This window comes from Schistocerca gregaria, chromosome X (assembly GCF_023897955.1).
Source record: "Schistocerca gregaria isolate iqSchGreg1 chromosome X, iqSchGreg1.2, whole genome shotgun sequence".
NCBI lineage: Eukaryota > Metazoa > Arthropoda > Insecta > Orthoptera > Acrididae > Schistocerca > Schistocerca gregaria.
The window spans coordinates 683,335,616-683,357,256 of NC_064931.1; the positions used below are offsets into that span (position 1 = coordinate 683,335,616).

Sequence of the window (21,641 nt, forward strand, 5' to 3'; positions counted from 1 at the left end):
GATACTTGGCTTCCTCAGACTAGTATTTGCTCCCCAATTTGAAGAAATGGCTTGTGGGACAAAGATTTTATTCAAACAAGGAGGTGATTCAGGAACTAATAGTTATTTTGCAGACTTGAACATTTCCTATTATTTGGAAGGGATCAACAAATTAGAACAGCATTGGATGAAGTGCACAATTCTAAAATGAGGCTATGTCAAAAAATAAAAAAGGTTTACCCCAAACACGTAAGTAGTTTTTATTTTTGTGTAGACTTTTCAAATGCCCCTTGTACATTATGGAGCACATGGAGATATAAACTTTTAAATTTTACCCCACTCTACTTGCTAATGCACTGGACTGTGAGCACCTAATAATGATATTGTGCTCCCTCCACATGAAATGCACAATGATTTTTTAAAATATATCTACAGCTGTAAATATGAGCCGTGTGGGATTAGCCGAGCTGTCTAAGGCGCTGCAGACATGGACTGTGCAGCTGGTCCCAGCGCAGATTCAAGTCCTCCCTTGGGCATGGGTGTGTGTGTTTGCCCTTAGGATAATTTAGGTTAAGTACTGTGTAAGCTTAGCGACTGATGACCTTAGCAGTTAAGTCCCATAAGATTTCACACACATTTGAACATTTTTGTAAATAGTCTATCAGTCTGTTGTATCATTGCTTGAGATTCATTGTTTTTATGATTTGTTGACTTTTAATATACCCTCTACACCCTGAGCATTATAAATTAGACACCAGTAGTTTTCTCGAAATTAAAAAAGAAAAACTGATCATAACATTGCTGAAGTGATAATCACTGTGTTCATTTTCATTATTTGTTCAAGTAATGCATTCTGTATACAGACAATAATAATGGATAGATACATCATATGAATATATCTTTCTTTTCAGAAATCATCATTGCACGACTGTCATGAAAATGTATTTAAATTTAAAAAAAGCACTCAATCGACCTAATTGTAGCTATCTATTGATTTTAGGGTATCATATATGAAGAGTATAATCTGGCATTTTGAAGATCTATGTTTTCAGACAAACACTGGTCTGTTGAAGATAAGCCATAATAATTGAATTAATAATACATCATATGATTCCAAAAGAGATAAGTGTCTATTATATTTCTAGTATCAGAGGGTCAGCTTTCCTATGCTTCTCTCACACTGATGCAAACAGAAAAATCTTCATGATGAACATTTTGAACAAAAGCTTCCAAATTAATTTCAAAGCCTGTGTAATTTGTTGATTAAAATTTCATCCAAGTGTTAGCTTATATTCAGTATTTTCATTACATAAGAAATCTCTCTTACACATGCAGAGTTGTAAGAGAAAATAATGGCTATTGAGTGTGTCTAACATTACTGGAAATTCTCAGGTGGAGACCACTACACACCATGTGAAGTTACAACTTTCAGATTTGTAGAAAGTTTGAAACATTGGAGTGGTGTTTATGGATACCATCATAGCAACAGACTGCAGAGAGAACTGTCTATAGAATGAGTGGTAATGAGACTGAATTTGGGCAAAAGTGTGACAAGAACAGTAGGCTTTGATCCTTTGAGGAGGACTAAAACTCATGAGAAGATTGTAGTATTGTTCAGCTGTGACAGATAGATGGACTACAGCAGCTGAAATCCAGGTTGAGGTTATGATCATTGTGCTAGACAGACTCTCACCAACAGATCAGTAGAATTTGGGTTGTATCTCAAGCTGCCATTTGTACTTTTACCATTATGCTATTTTATAGACAGCAGAGACTAGCATATTAAACCAACAAAGTCAACTGGGGCATTGAGTGGTTTTCTGTAGTGTTTGGAAATGAGTCTAATTTTTGTTTGTAGCAGTCACACTGGTGCCAAAACTTCTGTAGATGATCTGGTGAGAGATCACAGGAAACTGTGATTCTCAAGATCCACACCTCCCCAGCTCCTTGATCATAGTGTGAAGAGCTATTCAACACAATACTAGGACTGATTTTAAATCATTAAAGGGAGTCTGAAACACATCAGTATGTGACAAGAACTGTAAATCCTGTTATCATACCCTTCATAACCAAGGTACCAAATGACATATTCTTGCATGACAATCTAGTATCACACACTGCACTTCACACCAGAAATACTTTTAGGAAAGTATGGATACTTGGCTGGCCTTTCTGGTCCCTGTATTTTTTACCCACAGAGAATGTCTGAGATGCGATGGAAGACACCTACTTTCATATCATCTTCTAACAGGATATATTAATGATCTGACACAGTATGTGTTTCAGGCATAGCTAAAAATGCAATTATGTGATTAGTGAAATATTTCCACTGGTTTCTGCTCACTAATCTGCTTATTATATGTCAGTGTTTGAAATTTTATGACTGAGATATAAATATAGCTCTTACGAAATCAATTGGTATGGTGTAATGTATTTTGGGCATATTGTAACTGTCCTATTGTGTTCCATTTAGTTTTTCCAAGCAACAGTAGTGTATAGAGTCAATATTTGTCACAGATTATCAGATTATCACTGTTTTTGAAACTGATAAATGAGTCTTTTAGTGTGGTTAAACTCAACAAAAGTTCAAGCCACAAAGGTTTCTTCAAAGAATCTGCAAATTTTATCCTGTTTTTTTTTTTTTTCTTTCTATATATAACACAACCACTTTCTTGGGTGTTATAGTTTCACATCTTAGAATGAACTTACAATCCTTGTAACATAACAGATTTTGAAATTAAAATAAACTCAGTAAGCATAATTTAAAGTTTTTTTTGTTTAATAGTAATATAAATATTGTACCAGTCAGAATGTCCCCTCACTCTGTATGCTGTTGTCAGGCAGACACCGAGTTAGATGCTGTTTGTAAGCAGCCATAAAACGCCCTGACTACTGCAAAGTAATTAGAAACTGACTTAAATAGGTGTGCTGGGTGAACTGCCAAAGGTACCTCAAATAGTTTCCCATCATGGATACTGTCTCCTCTACAAGAAATACAGTCTCTGTCACCTCTTGTCCCATTGTCTGTGTATGGCATGTCAAAAGCACATAGGTGCTAAGAGAAACTCAGGGTATTACAGCACCATATCCCTAACCAACACATAGGAGAGACTGTCGTCCACTAAAACTGAAACTGTGCCAGTGTGATTCACTTCATCTGTTGAAAAACCTGGTGTGTCCTATTTCAAGGGGATATAAACACAGAAGAGGAGTTTATTAATTATTGATATATCAAATGTATGGCAAATAATGGTACTGCTTAAAGAAATGACAGCAAGGGATGGAAAGGATTGTCTCAGCAGCTCAGTGTGTATGCTCAATGGCGATGTTCAACATGCTTGAGGCTGTTTTAACAGCCATTGAAGAAATAGGGTTGAGAAGACCAGCTTTGTTCCAAGAACTAATTGGGGCCCTATATACTGTTTCCATTCAAATTTTATGGTAGAATCAATAGGGAATGTGCCTTCTGTGTGTACTTACGGGAGGAATTGTCCACAGTTTGTAAACAGCTGAATATGCTGTTGCCATGGTCATCTGTCTGGAGGCTGCTACCCTGGGGTGTAGGAATGGTATGGAACACATTAGGTGTTGATTATTTTTCTCATGGGCTGTAAAGCTGACGCACCTCCAACATACCCGACTGGGCGAACCACACTTACAGCAGAGTGAGTGGAGAGTGAATCAGGGGCTAATTGCCTGCCCTCACCAATTCATCTTATGTATGGACAAGTGGCTGCACTTTTGACAGGATACAAACAGGTTAATTGGGGCCAGAAGTTTGCTATTTGTTAGCCTGCTACTACCAAAGGTCCAGAGTACAGTCATCTGCAAGCTGTGGATCATGTCAGCACCAATGATGCCACTTTGGTTGGGTTCTGAGGCTATCCTCACTTTGTACAGGCAGCTAAGGGAAGCAGTGAAGACTGCTGGGCTTGCTTGCAGGATGCGAGTAGGGCTTACAATTTGCAGTATTGTACCCAAAAATTATCAGGGTCCTTTGGCTTGGAGCAAGTGGAGGGTTTCAATTGACTGTTCTGTTAGGTCCGTGACCATCTGTGCTGCACATTAATGGACCTTTGTTATTGGGTGGATAACTGAATGATTCCCCTTGATAGATCAGGGATGCACTACACAGAGGAGGTTACTTGGGTAGCAGAGTACTTGTGAAGTGTACATGGATGTTGCTCTTTTCTTGCAGGATATTCTAAGAACCACGAATGAAGGGCAACAGACAGGTTCACTGGTTTTAGCCACCCAGGAAGTGTTTGACAAAGTGCCCCCTGCAGATTGTTAATAAATGTCTGATCATGTGGAATAGGTTCTCAGATATGCAAGTGGCTCAATGACCTTTTAAGTAGTAGAACCAAGTACATTGTCCAAAATGATGAGGGTTCATCAGAGACAAGGGTATCTTTGGAGTGGTACAGGGAAGTGCGATATGACCACCATAGTTCCCTATATACATAAATCAGCTAATGGAATGGATGAATAGTGGTCTGTAACTGTATGCTGATGACACTGCAGTGTGTGGGAAAGTGCAATCATTGAATGACTGTAGGATGACAGAGGATGACTTTGCTTCAGTGTGATGAATGGCAACTTGCTTTAATTGTAGAAAGATGTAAGCTAATGAAAATAATAGGAAAAACAGTCTTGTAATTTCTGGATACAGTATAAATGATGTGCTGCTTGACACATTCATTTAAATTAAATGGCTCTGAGCACTATACGACTTAACTTCTGAGTTCATGAGTCGCCTTTCAATTAAATATTTAGACATATTGTTACAAAGAGCAATGACGTGAAATGAGCATATAAAGTTTGTTATATGGCAAGTAAATGGTCAACTTTAGTTTATTTCTAAAGGAGACCACATATAGAATATTTGTATAACCAATTCCTGAGAGCTGCTGAAATGTTTTGAGATCTGCATGAGGTCTGCTGTTAGTTTTGTTACTGGTAAGTTTGATTACCATGTGAGTATAATGGAAATGCTGTGAAAACTCATATGGGAATCCCTGGAGGGAAAGCAATGTTTTTTTCATGAAAAATTATTTACAACTCTTAGAGAACCAGCATTTTTTATGGACTGCAGAATGACTCTACTACTACCAATGTCTATCTCATGTAACAACCACAAAGACAAGAGTCATTTTTCTCTAACACAGTTTGTGAGTGGAACAGGAAAGAGAATGACTAGCAGTTGTACAAGGTACCCTCCACCATGCACTCTACGTAGGCTTGAGGAGTGTGTATGTAGTTTTAGGTGTAGACAGGGCTATAGATGCTGAATTAAATGCATTTGGCTGTCAAGAGGACAATACACGAAGTATTCAGTGACTACTGCACCACAGTCTTTTTGAAAGACCTCACAAAACACAAAGAAATTCTTGTCATACGTAAAATCTGTCAGAGGCAACAAAATTAACAAACACAAATGATAGCAAATTGTGAAGTACCAAAATATAGTCCAAATTGGTAGTATGAAAAGACTAAAATTATCTTTATTTCATGCTGTTGAATACAATCACAGACTTTTAATTCCTGATATGGTTCTACTGTTGAATCAAGTGCTACTTTCAGACTTATACAGTGTCAGTACAACTTTAAACTGTCAATAACTACAGTTAGCATTTCTACCAGTCATGGGTTAGCCACTGATAACCTCAATCAACATCTGACACTTTTAATGCCCCTTATATAACCTACCAGGTTTGGCAGTGACACTAAACATGAACAGCACTAAGGAACTCAGGTGGTCATTTTACCTGTTATGAGAATTGTAACTCTAATATTTATGTACCTGTCAATGGTGTGTATGTGTATGAAGTCACAGTGGCATCCAACCATGTCTTCTGCGTGCTTCACCTTTTTTTGTCAGACAGTGTATGTAAGTCCAAATGATGCACTAATTATATGGTAGTATTTACAGTTGTTATTTAGATTTCAAATGTGCAACATATAAGTGAGTTTTTCCAACTTGATCTCTTGCAAGATCTTTGAATGATGATATTATTTCAGCAAATGTGTATGTAAACATTTGAAATTTCATCAGAATTGTTTTTTTTTGTCATTTTCTGACATCTGCATTGTAATAGAAACAATTTTATGCAGCTGTTTCAAGGTATTATCAAAAGTTTTGAAGGATTACAAGAATAAGACAACTATTTTATCATTCATACTAGGTAGCAACCTATGACCTTCTAGATGATGATGCCACTCTACTGCTGTCATCAAGTAAAGATGAGTATTAGCTAATATATACAGCAAGAATATTGATAAAACTGACAAACTGCAGGGATAGACCCCTAACTGGAAACTGAGGAATTAAGGTCCTATGAACATGTGTCTAGAAATACATCATTGCCATGGTAGATGGCGCTGATGAATAAAAGTCCCTCTGTCCGTGTCCTGTGTGTTCCTTGTGTGTTGCAGGCTGTGGCATTGACACAGCATATTGTAAGCAACAAAATGGTTTAGTATTCTTGTCAAGAACAAGCCAAAATGGTGTTTGTGTACAGTCAACCATATGGAAATGGTCACGGGGCAGCACATCTATACCAAAATAAGCACCCTCACAGATACCAAACACGTCACACAATATTTTAAGCCCTTTTTGGGTGTTTGAGTGATTGTGGGTCCTTTCATATAGATGAACATACAGGGAAGCAGAGGTCTGTGTGCACTCAAGATTTGGAGGACCAGGTTCTACAGTATATTGAGACAAACCCTAGTACAAGCTCCAGACAAGTGGCCACCAACATGGTATTAAATTTAAATGTCGAGCGACTAGGGCCTCCCGTCGGGTAGACCGTTCGCCAGATGCAAGCCTTTCGATTTGACACCACTTTGGTGACTTGCATGTCAATGGGGAGAGATGAAATGATGATGGTTAGGACAACACAACACCCAGTCCCTGAGTGGAGGAAATCTCCGACCCAGCTGGGAATCGAACCCGGGCCCTAAGGATTGACATTCTGTCATGCTGACCACTCAGCTAAAGGGTGCGGAAACATGGTATTAACCAAAGTACAATTATGTGTATCCTGTATAATAAGCACTGCTATCCTTATCACCTGCAATGAATGCAACAATTATCAGCAGCAGATTTCCCTCTACAGGAAGGATTTTGTTGATGGATTTTGCACCAGTCCATCAAAATTATGGGATCTCAGTCATTGTTCCTCTTCACTGATGAAGCAACCTGTATCAAAACTGGCATCATCAATCTGCATAACCATCATCTATGGGCTACAGATAATCCTCAAGGAATGGTTGAAGCATCTCATCAGCACTGGTTCAGCATCAATGCGAGGCCAGGAATTCTTGGTGACCTCATACTTGGACCAGTTATTATTCCACAATGCCTTGACAGAGGAACATATGTGGACTTCCTGTGGAATGCTCTACCTGGACCGCTTGAGAATGTGCCTTTCACAGTATGACAGGTTATATGGTTTCTACATGATGCAGCACTACCCAACTTCTGCATTACAGTTCATTGACAGTTCAACACCATCTTTCCCGGGCATTGCATAGGATGTGGAGAGCCCTGTAGCATGGCCTGATAGATCACCAGACTTAAATCTCCTGGACAGTTACCTCTGGGGCATCTGAAAAGCATTATGTATGCTGAACCAGTTCCTGACATGCAGACCCTTCAGCAGCATGTTCACAATGCTTGTGACGCTATTTGAAGAGAGGTTCGAACATCCAAAAGAGAGCGGCAATCCATGACGTGACATGTTCACTATGCCTGTGACGCTATTCGAAGAGAGGCCCAAACATCCAAAGGAGCATGGAAATCCATGACATGGAATGGTAACAGGTGAATTCTATCCCACAGAGGGCACTTTGAACATCTATATCTACATTGATGTGATGCTGCTCTTGCTGTGTTCTGGGATGATTTGTTGTCATTGCATGTACACCGTCCATTTCCAGACACACATTCATAGGACCTTTTCTCCTCCATTTCCAGTTAGGAATCTGCTCCTATAGTTTGTCAGTCTTATTGATGTTCACCCTGTATATTTGAAATGACAGTGTCATAAGCAAAATTAGTGTAGAATGTACTAGAAAGGTATTATTAAAATTTGTGACTCATAAAAATTACTGTGAAATTTTTTTGCATGTTTGAAATGCTTTGAAAGCAGGGCTAATTAAGGGAAAGTAGTGTATCAACTGGTTTGCTCATCTGGGTTTTTATATCTTGGATACTTAATGGGAAAGTGCAAGTGCTTCAAACTCAAACTGCGGGTAGCAAAACCAAAGCAGAAGAGCTGAAAACTCTGTTTTCAAATGTTCCTTTACAGAGGAAGATACAGAAACTTTGCCTGAGTTTAATTCTCACACTACTATAAAATGGGTAATATACATATTGTCACATCACTGTGGTGTAGCAGTTATGATATTAGACTGTTGCAGGGCGGGTCCTTGAGTTCAAAACTCACCTGAAATGCAAAATTTTAATTTGTATATTTGGTGCAAGGACATTCTAGAAGTATCCACAAATACCAAGAATCATTCTACTGAAATGTTCTGTTACTGTATATATATCGTATGTGTTCTGGCTGGAGACAGTTCACTCCGCGCTCTGTGCCAAATAAACCTTTATTAAGTGAAGTTAGTGTTTGTCATTCATCTAATTACACCTTCTTCTACATGGCATTATTCTGGTAGAGACACTGGGTACTGAAATTATATTCAACAGATTTTAGTCTATCAGAGACAGAAGAAGAAGAGGATGTTATGATGATAGCAACTGTGTGCCACCACATGAGACATTCTCCTGGGTTCTCTGGTGATGATGACCAAGATCCAAAAAAGTGCCTGAAGGTATATGAGCGTACAGCCAAATTTAACAAATGGGATGACACCATGTGTTTGGCTAATGCATTTTTCTACTTGGAGGGCACTACCAAGCAATGGTATAAGAACAAAGAGAAGAATTTCTCAATCTGGGATGTATTCCAGGTGGAACTGTGCAGGTATTTCGGCGACACACAATGACGGAATTGTAAGGCTGAAGATAAATTAAAGTACAGGGCACAGTGTCTAGGAGAAACAACAGCATCCTACATTCAAGGCATCTTCGAGCTGTGTAAAATAGTGGATCCTAGAATGAAGGAGGAAGATAAGGTTGCACATCTCATGAAGGGTGTTGCAGAGGATATGTATCAAGCCCTACTCCTGAAGGAGGCTTCGACAGCAGACAACTTCATAAAATGGTGCCAGTATATCGAGACAATGCATCAGAAAAGAATTACAAGCAAGAACTTTGAGTGGCTTCCAAACATTGTATTGATGTCTGTGATGGGGTAAGGAACTGATTTCACAAGTGTTCCTTGTCAGATAGTAAGAGAGGAAGTTCAGAAGTCACTTGGATAGCACGGCGAGCTGAAAACCAAGACGTTTCAAGAGGTCATAAGGAAGCAAGTGGAACAAACATTGAACCCAATCTCTTTTCCTTCATTTCCCTTTAAAACGGTGAAAAAGTCAAAACCCAGGTGAAGTTACATTCCTAAAATGCCACATGAGAAACCTGTTAGGGCACCGAGGAAGACTGAGGTCTGGAGGACCCACGATGACCAACCAGTATGTTTCCACTGCAGATGCCTGGGACATGTGGTGTGTTATTGTCAAGAAAGGTGGCAGATATTTGATGAGACCTGTGCCAGAAGACAGCAGACCAATCTTAGATGACGCCAACTCCGGGATGAGGAAGATGAACAAGAAGATGTGAGTGCAGGACGATGTAGGTCAACATTGCCTGAAGCGAGCCACTGGATAGAACGCTCCCAAAAACGCCAATCAAGGTCTCCATCACAGTTTAGAAGCTCCAGCTGATTACCTAGCTGCCTGAAAAACTAAAGGGTGTGACCTTTCTTGGATGTGAGGCCGCCGTAGAGAAAAATCCTCCACCATCGATCACTACAAAAATGATAGGAAACTACGTCGATATCCTCATGGATGGCTGACCAGCCCAAGCTCTTGTGGACTTTGGAGAATCATATTCAGTCATTTCGGAAAAGTACTGTCACGAGTTGCAGAAAACAGTATTTGCCGACAGCAAAACATCTCTGCTGAAAGTGGCTAATGGGAAATATGTAAAACCTAAAGGAAGATGTGACATTCGCGTGGGTATAAGTGGCCATACACAGCCCTTAGAGTTCATCATCTTACAAGACTGTAGTCATGACATCATTCTCAGATGGAACTTTTTGAAAGCTTCTCAGGCAATTATACATTGTGGTCACTCGAAGATTATACTAGATGAGATGAGACACTGTGGACAGGAAGATGCACGTCCAAGTGTGTGGAGACTATGTGTGCTGGATGAAGTGATCATTCCTACATTCAGCACTAGAAAGATAACTGTCACGTGTCATGCCATGCATCAACCCATGGATCTCTTAGTGGAATGTAAGAGAAGCATACCACTGAAGAATAACTTGGTCATCCCAGCCTCTGCCATCTTGTTTAAGAACGGATTTGGTGAATTGTGGGTAGTTAACTGTCGCCGACAACCGCAGATCCTTCCAAGATGCACGCACATAGCAAATGCTGAGCTGTTAATTTCTGGACAGCTGAGCATCATACAGAGCTCCCATGTTAAGTCTGTGGGCAAAATTGGTGCTACCACTATGAGACAAGATCTTCTAGCCTGACTATCACCAGATCTCACAAAGGAACAGCAGAAGAAGCTAACTGCCATTCTTCAAGAGTTCTCCGAATGCTCCAATCCACAGGTGAAGGGCAAATTAGACAAATCAACAGTGGAGCACAAGATTAGCGCCGGAGACCATCAACCAATAAGCCAGAGAGCATACCAAGTGTCAGCAATGGAACATCGAAAAATTCGTGATGAAGTAGAGAAAATGCTGAAGAATGACATCATTCAGCCTTCTCAGAGCCCGTGGTCGTCACCAGTGGTTCTTGTCAGGAAGAAGGATGGCAGTTGCTGCTTTTGTGTTGGTTACAGGAAGCTTAATAGGAGAACTAAAATGGACATTTACCCTCTTCCATGAATTAATGATACACTAAATTATCTGAAGGGGGCTAAGGTTTTCTCAGCCATGGACTTGTACTTGGGACACTGGCAAATCGAATGTATTACCTTGAATTTAACGGTAGGTTGACACACAGTCAGGGTGGGTTCAGAAAATATAATTATTGTGAAAAACAACTAGCTCTTTATTCACATGAAGTAATGAGTGCTATTGGAAGGAGATCTCAAATTGATTCCATATTTCTAGCTTTCCAGAAAGCTTTTGACACTGTTCATTGCAAGCAACTTTTAATCAAATTATGTAACTATTTAGTATCACCTTAGTTTCACAAGTGGATTCCTGATTTCCTGTCAGAAAGGCCACAGTTCATGGTAATTGAGAGAGTCATTGAGTAAAATGGAAGTGATATCTGGTATGCCACAAGGATATGTTATAGGCCCTCTAAATCTTCCTGGTCAATATAAATGATTTAGAAGATGATCTGAGCAGCTGCCATAGATTGTTTGCAGATGATGCTGTCATTTAACTACTCATAAAGTAATCAGATGACCAAAACCAATTTGCACAATAAGTTAGACAGCATTTATGTATGTAGTGTAATGTGGCAATTGGCCTTAAACAATAAAAAGTGTGAGGTCCTTTACATAAGTACCAAAAAGAATCCATTAAATTTGGATTCACAAAAAATCACACAAATATAAAGATTTTCATTTCAACTAAGTACCTGGGGATGATAATTATAACAACTTAAATCAGAACCATCACATAGAAATTATTGTAGTGATTTGAAACCAAAGACAGTTTCTTATACACAGAACACTTAGAAGATGCAACAAATATACCAAAGACATTGTCTGTATGAGACTAGTCTTTCCTCTTCTGGAGAACTGTTGCATGATGTGGAATCCACATCAGATAGCATTGATGGAGTACATCGGAAAAGTTCAAAGAATGGCAGCTCATTTTATATTATTGTGATATAGAGGAGAAAGTATTGTGGATGTGATATTCAAGTTAGGATGGCAACCACTGAAACAATGGCATTTTTTGTTGCAGCAGGATCTTTTCATGAAATTTCAATCACCAATTTTCTCCTCCAAATACAAAAATATTTTGTTGATGTCTACCTACACAGGGAAAAATGACCACTGTAACAAAATTAAAGAGAACAGAGCTTGTGTGGAAAGATTTAAGTGTTGAATGTAATGGTAGAGAAATAGCTTGAAGTTAATTCAATGAACCCTCTACCAGGCACTTACTGTGAATTGCAGAGTAGTCAGCTAGATGTAAATATAGATGTAGGATCTTTACATATCACTTATTAACTGTTGTGGATAAATTAAATCTAAATTTCTTTCACACAATATTTTTACAGAATGCTTTTTTAAAGGAATGGAAGATAATTGTACTTCTGGAAACTAAGAGAGATGAAATTAATGCAAAAATCAAGTCAGTTATGTATAATGATTCACAATGTTACAACCAGTTATCTATTAGGATATTGAAGACCTGTAATATTACATTAACACCATATCCGTTTTATTGTGTAAGTGATCTTTTCAACAAGGTTTATTACAAAAGACCCTTAAATTTTAGTAATGAGGCCTCCACCTAAGATAAGGTAAAATATATTATTATTTGTGTTTTTGAATATCAAAAAATACCAGTCAATATAGAGGCCATTTAGACAAACACACCTGTTTATTTGAGAAGAATTTATTGAGAAGAATCATTTTGATTTTGAAATAGCTTCAGAGATGACCAGGTAAGGTATTCTTTCTTGCACAGGACAGTGGAAGGCTCTGATATAAAGTTATGACCACCGTACAATTTCTGTAACTTGAAGAGGGTTTGCATTTAACACATTTTGGTTAAATATGAGTCCTCAGTGTTCGCTTAATCTGCCTTATTGCAACTGAAACTCACTGACATGCACTGGCAAGTGTGAACACTGTTCATGTACAGAGGATACTGACTTGTTTACCTGATACAACCATTTTGGTATTCTATGGTTTTCCAGTATTTTTACTGGTGAATGCTGGGAAGACAAGTACTAAGATGTCATGGTCAATGCCTTTCCCTATCTTTGCCCATCATTAAAAATTGCTATATTAAGTACATTATTGTCCAGCATGATTAATAATTTTATTATTCTTGTGTTTCCTGTTATTATCTTTTTGGAATTACATGCTTTTATTATCCTGTTTTGTTTTCTCTCAGTAAGTTATAACATATTCTGTGAGACTGTGCCACTAACAGAGAGGCCCGGTTGAATAAAATTTAAATAAATTAGAGTATGTTTGCAGATGATCCCAGCACTATGATTAATTTTTTTATCAATCTCCAACACTAATAACATCCTAGCACTGGTCCTGAAATTGTTTGCAGCCTCAGACAACCCAACGATGACCAATGTCATTCTGTTCAGTTTCATCCACAATGCCTGAGAGGAATTTTTAGTAAAGTACAATAAGCATAAACTACCTATACAAATATGTGCAAGTAATAATGTCTTATGAAATTACTTTCCTACAGACTTTGTTGTTTCTTACTGTACAGCCTCTGCTACACAGAGAAGAGTATCATAAGTAGAATTATTTGTAAGGTAAGCCAGGAAAGCTTCTGCTGTAAACTGTTAAGGCAGCTCAAATTACTTACTGTAGCATAAAAATACATATTTTCCTTCATTTACTTCATTATAAAGGAACATATGAAAACAATATCTCCATATGCATGACACCACATCAAAAATGGCATCCACTGTGTATTTAAAAACACCTGTCATTAGTGCAAAGGGATGTTTAGTATGGTGCTCTCAAAGTTTTAATTCTTAGAAGCTTCTGACACAAGGAATGCTATTCCATGGGTTGTATGAATAAAATGGAGAATGTACATTATTCTTAGACTTTCAGAGCAGATTCTCAGTTTCTCATGAATAAACCAAGTCAGAGAATGTTCTCTTGAGTAGCGTGTGAGATGGGAATTGTTCAGTGTGAAGAACATTCCCCACTTTCATATGAATTCTTGCAAGCTGAGAACATTTTCCATCTTTTGAAGTGAGCTCTGAAGCTTATTTTAAGTTGAGTACATTCTGTTGAAATTCAATTTTACTGAGGTTTTCTTTTAGTAAAAATGGCAGAATTTATGTTGCTAAGAAGACAAAAAAGATACACTTAGCCTAAATAATTACTGTAAAGAGAGACTATACAGGTTTAACAACGAAAACTTTATTTGGCTGGCAAATCTCTTCCTTCCTGAAAAATCATAAAAGAAGAGGTGGCATCCTGTCAAATCAAGTGAAAATTAAAACAGTCTTACATTATTTAGTGCATCCAGGTTTTAGAACTTGTCTAGGTGAAGACTACTCTAGATAACTGTGTCACTGACATTTTCAAATGTTCTCCATCATGTTAGACAAAAAGCACCTTTTTGAATTCAATTTCCCAGAATGAAGGAGAACTAGAAACAGTAATAGTATCAGTTTCCTTGTGCATTGGGGACCCTCAATTGCACATACATATCAGTTATGAAACCTTCTGCACATGTAAATGAATACATTGACCAAAAGGTCTTTCCTAGTGTCAATGTGCAGGCAACATGTACTTATAGTAAAATTTTTACTGGTGTCAATGCTTGGATATGGAGAAACTCTCATGTTTGCCAGACATTAAGAAAGAACCAGTGTAATGCTTTAATTTTAGGAGATCAAGGTATGGCACTGCACCATGGTTAAGGACACCATTCCAGCATCAACAAACACCTAATGAGAAGACATACAACAGAATGTGGCATGACAGAATGGAGCTGTTTTGGAAAATCAATGGAGGAAATGCTTATTTCATTAAATAATTACAATGACTGCGACAGTGATCCTGCAAGCATCTGTCATAACACAGAGAGTGATATCTGTGGAGTTTTCCCATTACCATCATAGAAATGAAGCACAAGCAGATTGAGCAACATGTGACTCAGTTTCCCATTAGTATGACAACAGCTGGGCTGAACTGTCAACCTCACCTGAATATATCACCTTTTAAGTGTGAATATATTACTCACTTTTACTTTTTTGCATTATAAAGGCATCTTCAAAAGAATTTTTTAGTATCTAAATGAAACATGATATACATTTCACTACTTGTTACATATAATTACATATAATGTGGCATGCTACACATCCAGGACAAGCTTACTGGCATTACTGTATAGATATAAAACATATAATAAAATAACTCAATACAGAAAACTTTCTCAAGATAACTTTCATGGTTTAACGAAAAATGAGTAAGAATGAAGTACCATGCTTATTTTATTCCGATATAAGTATATGTATGAAGAACCAAGACTGCTTACATGCTGTAACATTCATCTGTGTTCTCAATAAGTTATTGTTTTATCAGATGCTACCCTTCAATACAGATATAAGTTAAGTGGCAATACTATGAAAAGGTTAGGTGCTACCCATCCTACAGCAGACATGATGAGTTGCAGAGAAGCACAACAAAAAGACTGTTGGAAAGTTAGCTTTCAGCCAACAAGGTCTAGACAACACAAACACACTCACACACACAAACTCTCTCTCTCTCTCTCTCTCTCTCTCTCTCTCTCTCTCTCACACACACACACACACACACACACACACACACACACACACACACGACATAATCTCTGGCAGTTGGAGGCTGAGACTGTCGTCATGTGTGTGTGAGTTACGTTTGTGTGTGTGTGTTTGTGTGTGTGAGTGTTGTCTATTTTTGACAAAGACCATGTTGGCCTAAAGCTAACAGTCCTTTTGTTGTGGCTTTCTGAGACTCGGCATCTCCACTATATGGTGAGTAGCAAGTATCCTTTTCATAACATTGTTACATTTCATCCTGGATTTTCCATTGTTTGAAATAAGTTAAGTGATGTATATAACAAAAAAATATAAGTTTCTGCGCTTCAGTATCATTTGAGATAAATAAAGGAAATTTTACATAAGACGTATCTTAAAAAGTTAGGCATCAAAATAAATAAATTTATCTGATTCATAAGTGGGAAATCTGAGATTTTTACTATTATGGTGCATTTTTGTGCAAACTAATTTATGTATACAACAGTATGAATGCATGTACTGACTACAGAACATAAAAAAGTGTGTGAGAATGTTGAAAATATAAACAAACATAAGATAAAACAAACATAATTATTCTGTACTTAAGTTTTTTGATAGTACCTTCAGGACATAGTATATCTGAAGCAGTCTGCATACACCAACTAATGAGGGAGGCATAACAGGAACTACAAGGCTTTGTGCGGAATCCCACTTGGATCGAGTGTTTGGATGGACTGGGTCACCTCTGTACTCCAGAACTAGATGCTGAACTTCCTTATTGACACCTAACACTCCACGGTCTATGAAATACTCCACATACTGAAAAAAAGAAAATAATGGAAATATACAATAGTGGATAGATGAACTCAGTACGCTCAATAAAATCAAATAGACTAATGACAAATTCTGACATTAATACCTGTTCCCTAGCTAACACTTTCAATCTTTAGTAATTTGGGTTTTGTAGACAAATTATTATTTGGTCATTATCTGAAAGAGGTTTCAAACTCTCAAACTGCAACATCAAACTGTGAGCAAGAAATATGTGTCACAACCAACATGGCAAGTACAGTTGACAAAATGCAAACTGTTGGCAGAAAGTGCCTGTCAGATCCAAAGTCTGATAGAGCACTGATGCAAATGAAATGCAACGTGCAATTTTTCCGTATTACCTTGAAAATATGCAGAAGAGGGACTGTTACTTGATGTATTACACAAAAATGGTTCTGTCTGTATTCTACACCTATTCCAAGAAGCTGTAGGTATGCTATGTTGATCGTTTACAAGAAATTTTTGCTGGTCATTACTGTAGCTGAATGGCCAACCTGTAAGTTGCAACAGTTTCTGTCACAGGAGACACATACTGCATGGGAAATATCCCATTATTTTGATAATGTGCAGTGAATTTTCCCTGTCCGTATGATAGCTTTTAGGCTACAAACCAATGAGGGGCACCTTTGATGGGAGGTATGACCAAATTAGCTGCAACAGCACTCAACAGACTATTTATCATACTTTTGTTATACATTTTATACACTAATTTTCAAAATGTGGAAGAATAGCTACCATTAAAAAAGATATGTAAATAGTTCTACCATCTGAAGGTGGCTTATCAAACTTTATACCATACTGTCATGTTTTGAACTTAATTTATCCATTTTGTATGAAACTTGGTAAGGTCAGTGATTGTATTACTAAATTTATTCCACAGTCTTTCTGCTTCAGTAAGCTTTCACAAGTCTGTGAGCATAACATGTTTTTACAGCACACTGGTATCCTCATGTGCTTTAGAGTTACATGTACATTAATGTTTAGTAATACACACATCCAAAAAAGTTTTGCATCACCCTGGTTCCCAGAACTCCTGAAGATAGACATTACCTGTGGATATTGTATCACAGACACAGTCTCACAGTTCCAATCATTCCAACAGGAAGGAGGTACAGGGCTCATTTTGTCTGTAGTTCAGTCATGCCTAGATGGTCAATACCACTGTATAATCGCGTCTGCATTGTTACTTTGTGCCACGAAGGGCTCTCAACAAGGGAAGTGTCCAGGCATCTTGGAGTGAACCAAAGCGATATTGTTTGGACATGGAGGAGATACGGAGAGACAGGGACTGTCAATGACATGCCTTGCTCAGGCCGCCCAAGGGCAACTACTGCAGAGGATGACCACTACCTATACATTATGGCTCGGAAGAACCCTGACAGCAGTGCCACCATGTTGAATAATGCTTTTTGTGCAGCCACAGGACCTCATATTATGACTCAAACTTTGTACAATAGGCTGCATGATGTGCAATGTCACTCCCAATGTCCATGGTGAGGTCCATCTTTGCAGCCATGCAGCATAGTACAGATGGGCCCAAAAACATGCTGAATGGACAGCTCAGGGTTAGCATCACTTTCTCTTTACCAATGAGTGTCGTGCATGCCTTCAAGCAGACAATCATCTAAGATGTGTTTGGAGGCAACCTGGTCAGGTTGAACACCTTAGACACACTGTCCAGCAAGTGCAGCAAGGTGGATGTTCCCTGCTGTTTTGGGGTGGCATTATGTGGCAACGACATACATCACTGGTGGTCATAGAAGGTGCCATAATGGCTGTACGATTCATGAATGCCATCCTCAGTCTGATAGTGCAACCATATCAGCAGCATATTGGCAAGGCATTTGTCTTCATGGATGACAATATGTGCCCCCATTGTGCACATCTTGTGAATGACTTCCTTCAGGATAATGACATCACTTAACTAGAGAGGCCAGCATGTTATCCAGAAATGAACCTTACCGAACACGCTTGGGATGGACTGAAAAGGACTGTTTATGGACAACATGACCCACCAACCACTCTGAGGGATCTACACCAAATCACCGTTGAGGAGTTGGACAGTCTGGACCAACAGTGCCTTGATGAACTTGTGGATAATATACCACAAGAAATACAGGCACACATCAATGCAAGAGGACATGCTACTGGGTATTAGAGGTACTGGTGTGTACAACAATCTCTAACACCACCTCTGAAGGTCTCGCTGTACGGTGGTACAACCTGCAGCAATAAAAAGAGCGGAAATGATGTTTATGTCATCTCTATTCCCATTTTCTGTACAGGTTCCAGAACTCTCGGATGCAAAACTTTTTTTATGTGTGTAGATTCTTTTGGAGTGTGATGAGCTCTATTTGCTGGGTGTGCCAGTGATGTGATGAATCAAAATTAATCCATTTTTGCTGAATATGTATTTCTCTGGCACACGGAGCACAAGAACAAACACAATACCATCATGCAATATTTTCACATTGAGTTATTTACATTCTCTTTCCATGTAAAAAGCTGGAAGTGAAAGTGTTAAGTGATTGTGTTATGTTTATTCTACTGCTCTGTGTGCCAGATAAACACATATTCAGCATAAATGGACAAATTTCAGTTCATAACCTCACTTGTACATCCAACAAATTAAACTCTTCACACACCAAAAGAATCTATTACTAAAAATTGAGGTATATCTATCTGTGAAGCATCTGAGGAAGGCAACATGCTGCCAAATTATGTTATGCTAATAAATACTGGTAAAAAGTTGCTGACGCAGAAAAATTATTTTATAAATACTGTCATCTGCAGAACTTATAGAATGTGGGCTACCAGAAATGTGTTGTTATGAGGCAATTTGATGTACATATGACTAATTGGGGTGAAATTGATTTATTGAACTTTCAATCCATCATAACAAAATTGGCAGTGGATGAGTGATTCAATGAAGAAATGATATGCAGAAAGCTTTAACAATTTTATTACAAGTAATCAGACATTATCATGTTGAAATACAATAAATCATAGCTCTGTGAAAGATGGGACTGGGCTCCAGTTTCTAAGGGTTCCTTAGCATACTGGCTTTAGTGACAATACTCACAGTTCTTAACAGCTGAGTTCACCAACAATACCTGTAATACTTCATGTGCTGTTTTCAGATTTGGAAATGAAGCAGACTTCAACCGAGCCTGTTTCACCTCTGTGGTAGAACAACATGAATATCAAACTTGCCATTTACCATAACATCACAATATCTATAACAAGGCAACAATGTAGAACATGATAAGTAAGGACTCTTGCAAGAACTACACATATTATATGTTTTCATGAGCAGTTTGCAGCTATACTTGCTGATGTTTATGATATGAGGATATTCTGCAAGGGGAAATGGTTTCATCCAGTTCTATTACAAAAAAAAAATATATTAGTTTTGAAATAGACTATCTGATACCTGTGACAGTACTGCCATGTTATGCTCAGATTCAGGAAGTGGCTCTACGGATTATCACAATTATGTTTATGGGATGGGTGTCAATCAAAAGGGATGCTAAATTCTACACCACAGGTTTTTAATCCTTCCAGTTTTCTTCAGTTCTCTATTTTCACTTTCCGTCATAGTCATGTTCTTACATCGCCCCTTAAAAAAAAAAAAAAAAAAAAAAAAAAAAAAAAAAAAAAAAAAACTTTAAATTTTCCTACATCATGATATGAACAGTGACCACCACTGCACTGTTTCGGGATTACTGGTGCTACACAATCTGGGCTACATCCTCAACAGTTCCCTATCTGTTCAACTCACAAAGCTATTCACAAAACATGATGGAGTCCAAAAGCTGACACTCCATTTCTAATTATTTTATTTTACTTTTCTCAAAATTTTCACTTATCCCTGTTGAATCTGCCAGAGTACTGCCTCTTCTTGAATGCTACTGAAAATATATTTTTAAACCCTTTTCTGTGTCTAAAAATTCACTGCAACAGTTTACAGTATACTTCACTCTGGAAAATGAAATACAGCACCTACGAAATGAAGGCAGTGTGTGTTCATGAATTAATAGTGTTGGCTCACAACAATATTTGTACACAGATGGCAGTATGAGAATATAAAAGGGACTTCTCATCTGGCATTAACAACCTGGAACTGTAAATTTGTTTTATGAGTCTCCCTTCATGAAGCAGTCTTTCATAATTATTCAGCTCCTTTTATCACTAAAACTATTTCTGTTGAGGATCTGTATGAACTTATGAAACACTGGTTATGAAATGTAATCATCAGGAGAATAACATGTTTGTACAGTTCTCTTGTGCTTGCTCATAATGAAATAGTGATTTGTTTCCCTTCTTTTAATCATTTTCAGTCAATAACACACTTTCATTTGTTGGCATGGTATGTATGTGCAAAGTTTCACCATAGAATCTCTACTTCTGCACCATTATGAAACTGTCATTTTATCATTATTTTAAGTATAACATAATGGTGCTAAAGAAGTATATACCATCAGCTTCTTATTCTGGCATGGCCTCTGTCAAGCAGAATTAATGTTTTTTTATAAGATGTATACAGCAGCATCATTCAATATCTTGTCACTGAACAGGCAAAGGAACATAACAGTTGGGATATGAGTCATTGTTTCACTATAGAACTCATATGAAATTCCCTCTAAGCTTCAGTGTATCTGAACACCAGAGAGGAGAAGTGACAGTCCATCATATACTCAAGTTTTGTCATTCAGCCAGAACTGATTTGAACTCATCCTCCTAAGTATCTCCATTCTCATCCACAGCCTTAATGAAGTGTTTCAAAGATTAAAGTGCATTTCAAAAATTTCTTTTATGATTAGACTTGCCTCAGCCTCTTGGCAGATTCAACTCTTTCATCATGGATATTGTTAGTATTCAGTTTTGTAAATACCTGTTGTAGTATGCATTCACATTGTACAGCAGACCAAAATGTCCTTTCCAGTAAAAAGTGTTGGGACTAAGACATTTTCCCAGATTATTCTTTTTCACGGTGAGAAATGTATTTGTGTATCTCAAAAGCTTTGAAACCAAGAGAGATATACTAGTGGGTTGAAGTTTTAAGATAAGTTATAAGTCATGACCAGGCAGCTCACCTATAAGAGCATTTCCCATTACTGATACCTGCAAGTGTCTGTGTTTGAGTCTGAGCCTGCTTTAGCCCTCACCTCGTGGTCGTGCGGTAGCGTTCTCGCTTCCCACGCCCGGGTTCCCGAGTTCAATTCCCG

The 21,641-nt window shown here is 38.0% G+C and overlaps 1 protein-coding gene across 1 annotated transcript in view; it reads right to left on the bottom strand.

Annotated features, from left to right (window-relative positions):
* Window positions 1–21,641, bottom strand: part of LOC126298831 (arrestin domain-containing protein 2-like) — a 229,371-nt gene that overhangs the window by 51,552 nt on the left and 156,178 nt on the right. The window contains exon 8 of the mRNA XM_049990307.1: window positions 16,204–16,401. Within this exon, the coding sequence (XP_049846264.1) occupies window positions 16,204–16,401 (198 nt within the window). The remainder of the gene's footprint in view (window positions 1–16,203; window positions 16,402–21,641) is intronic.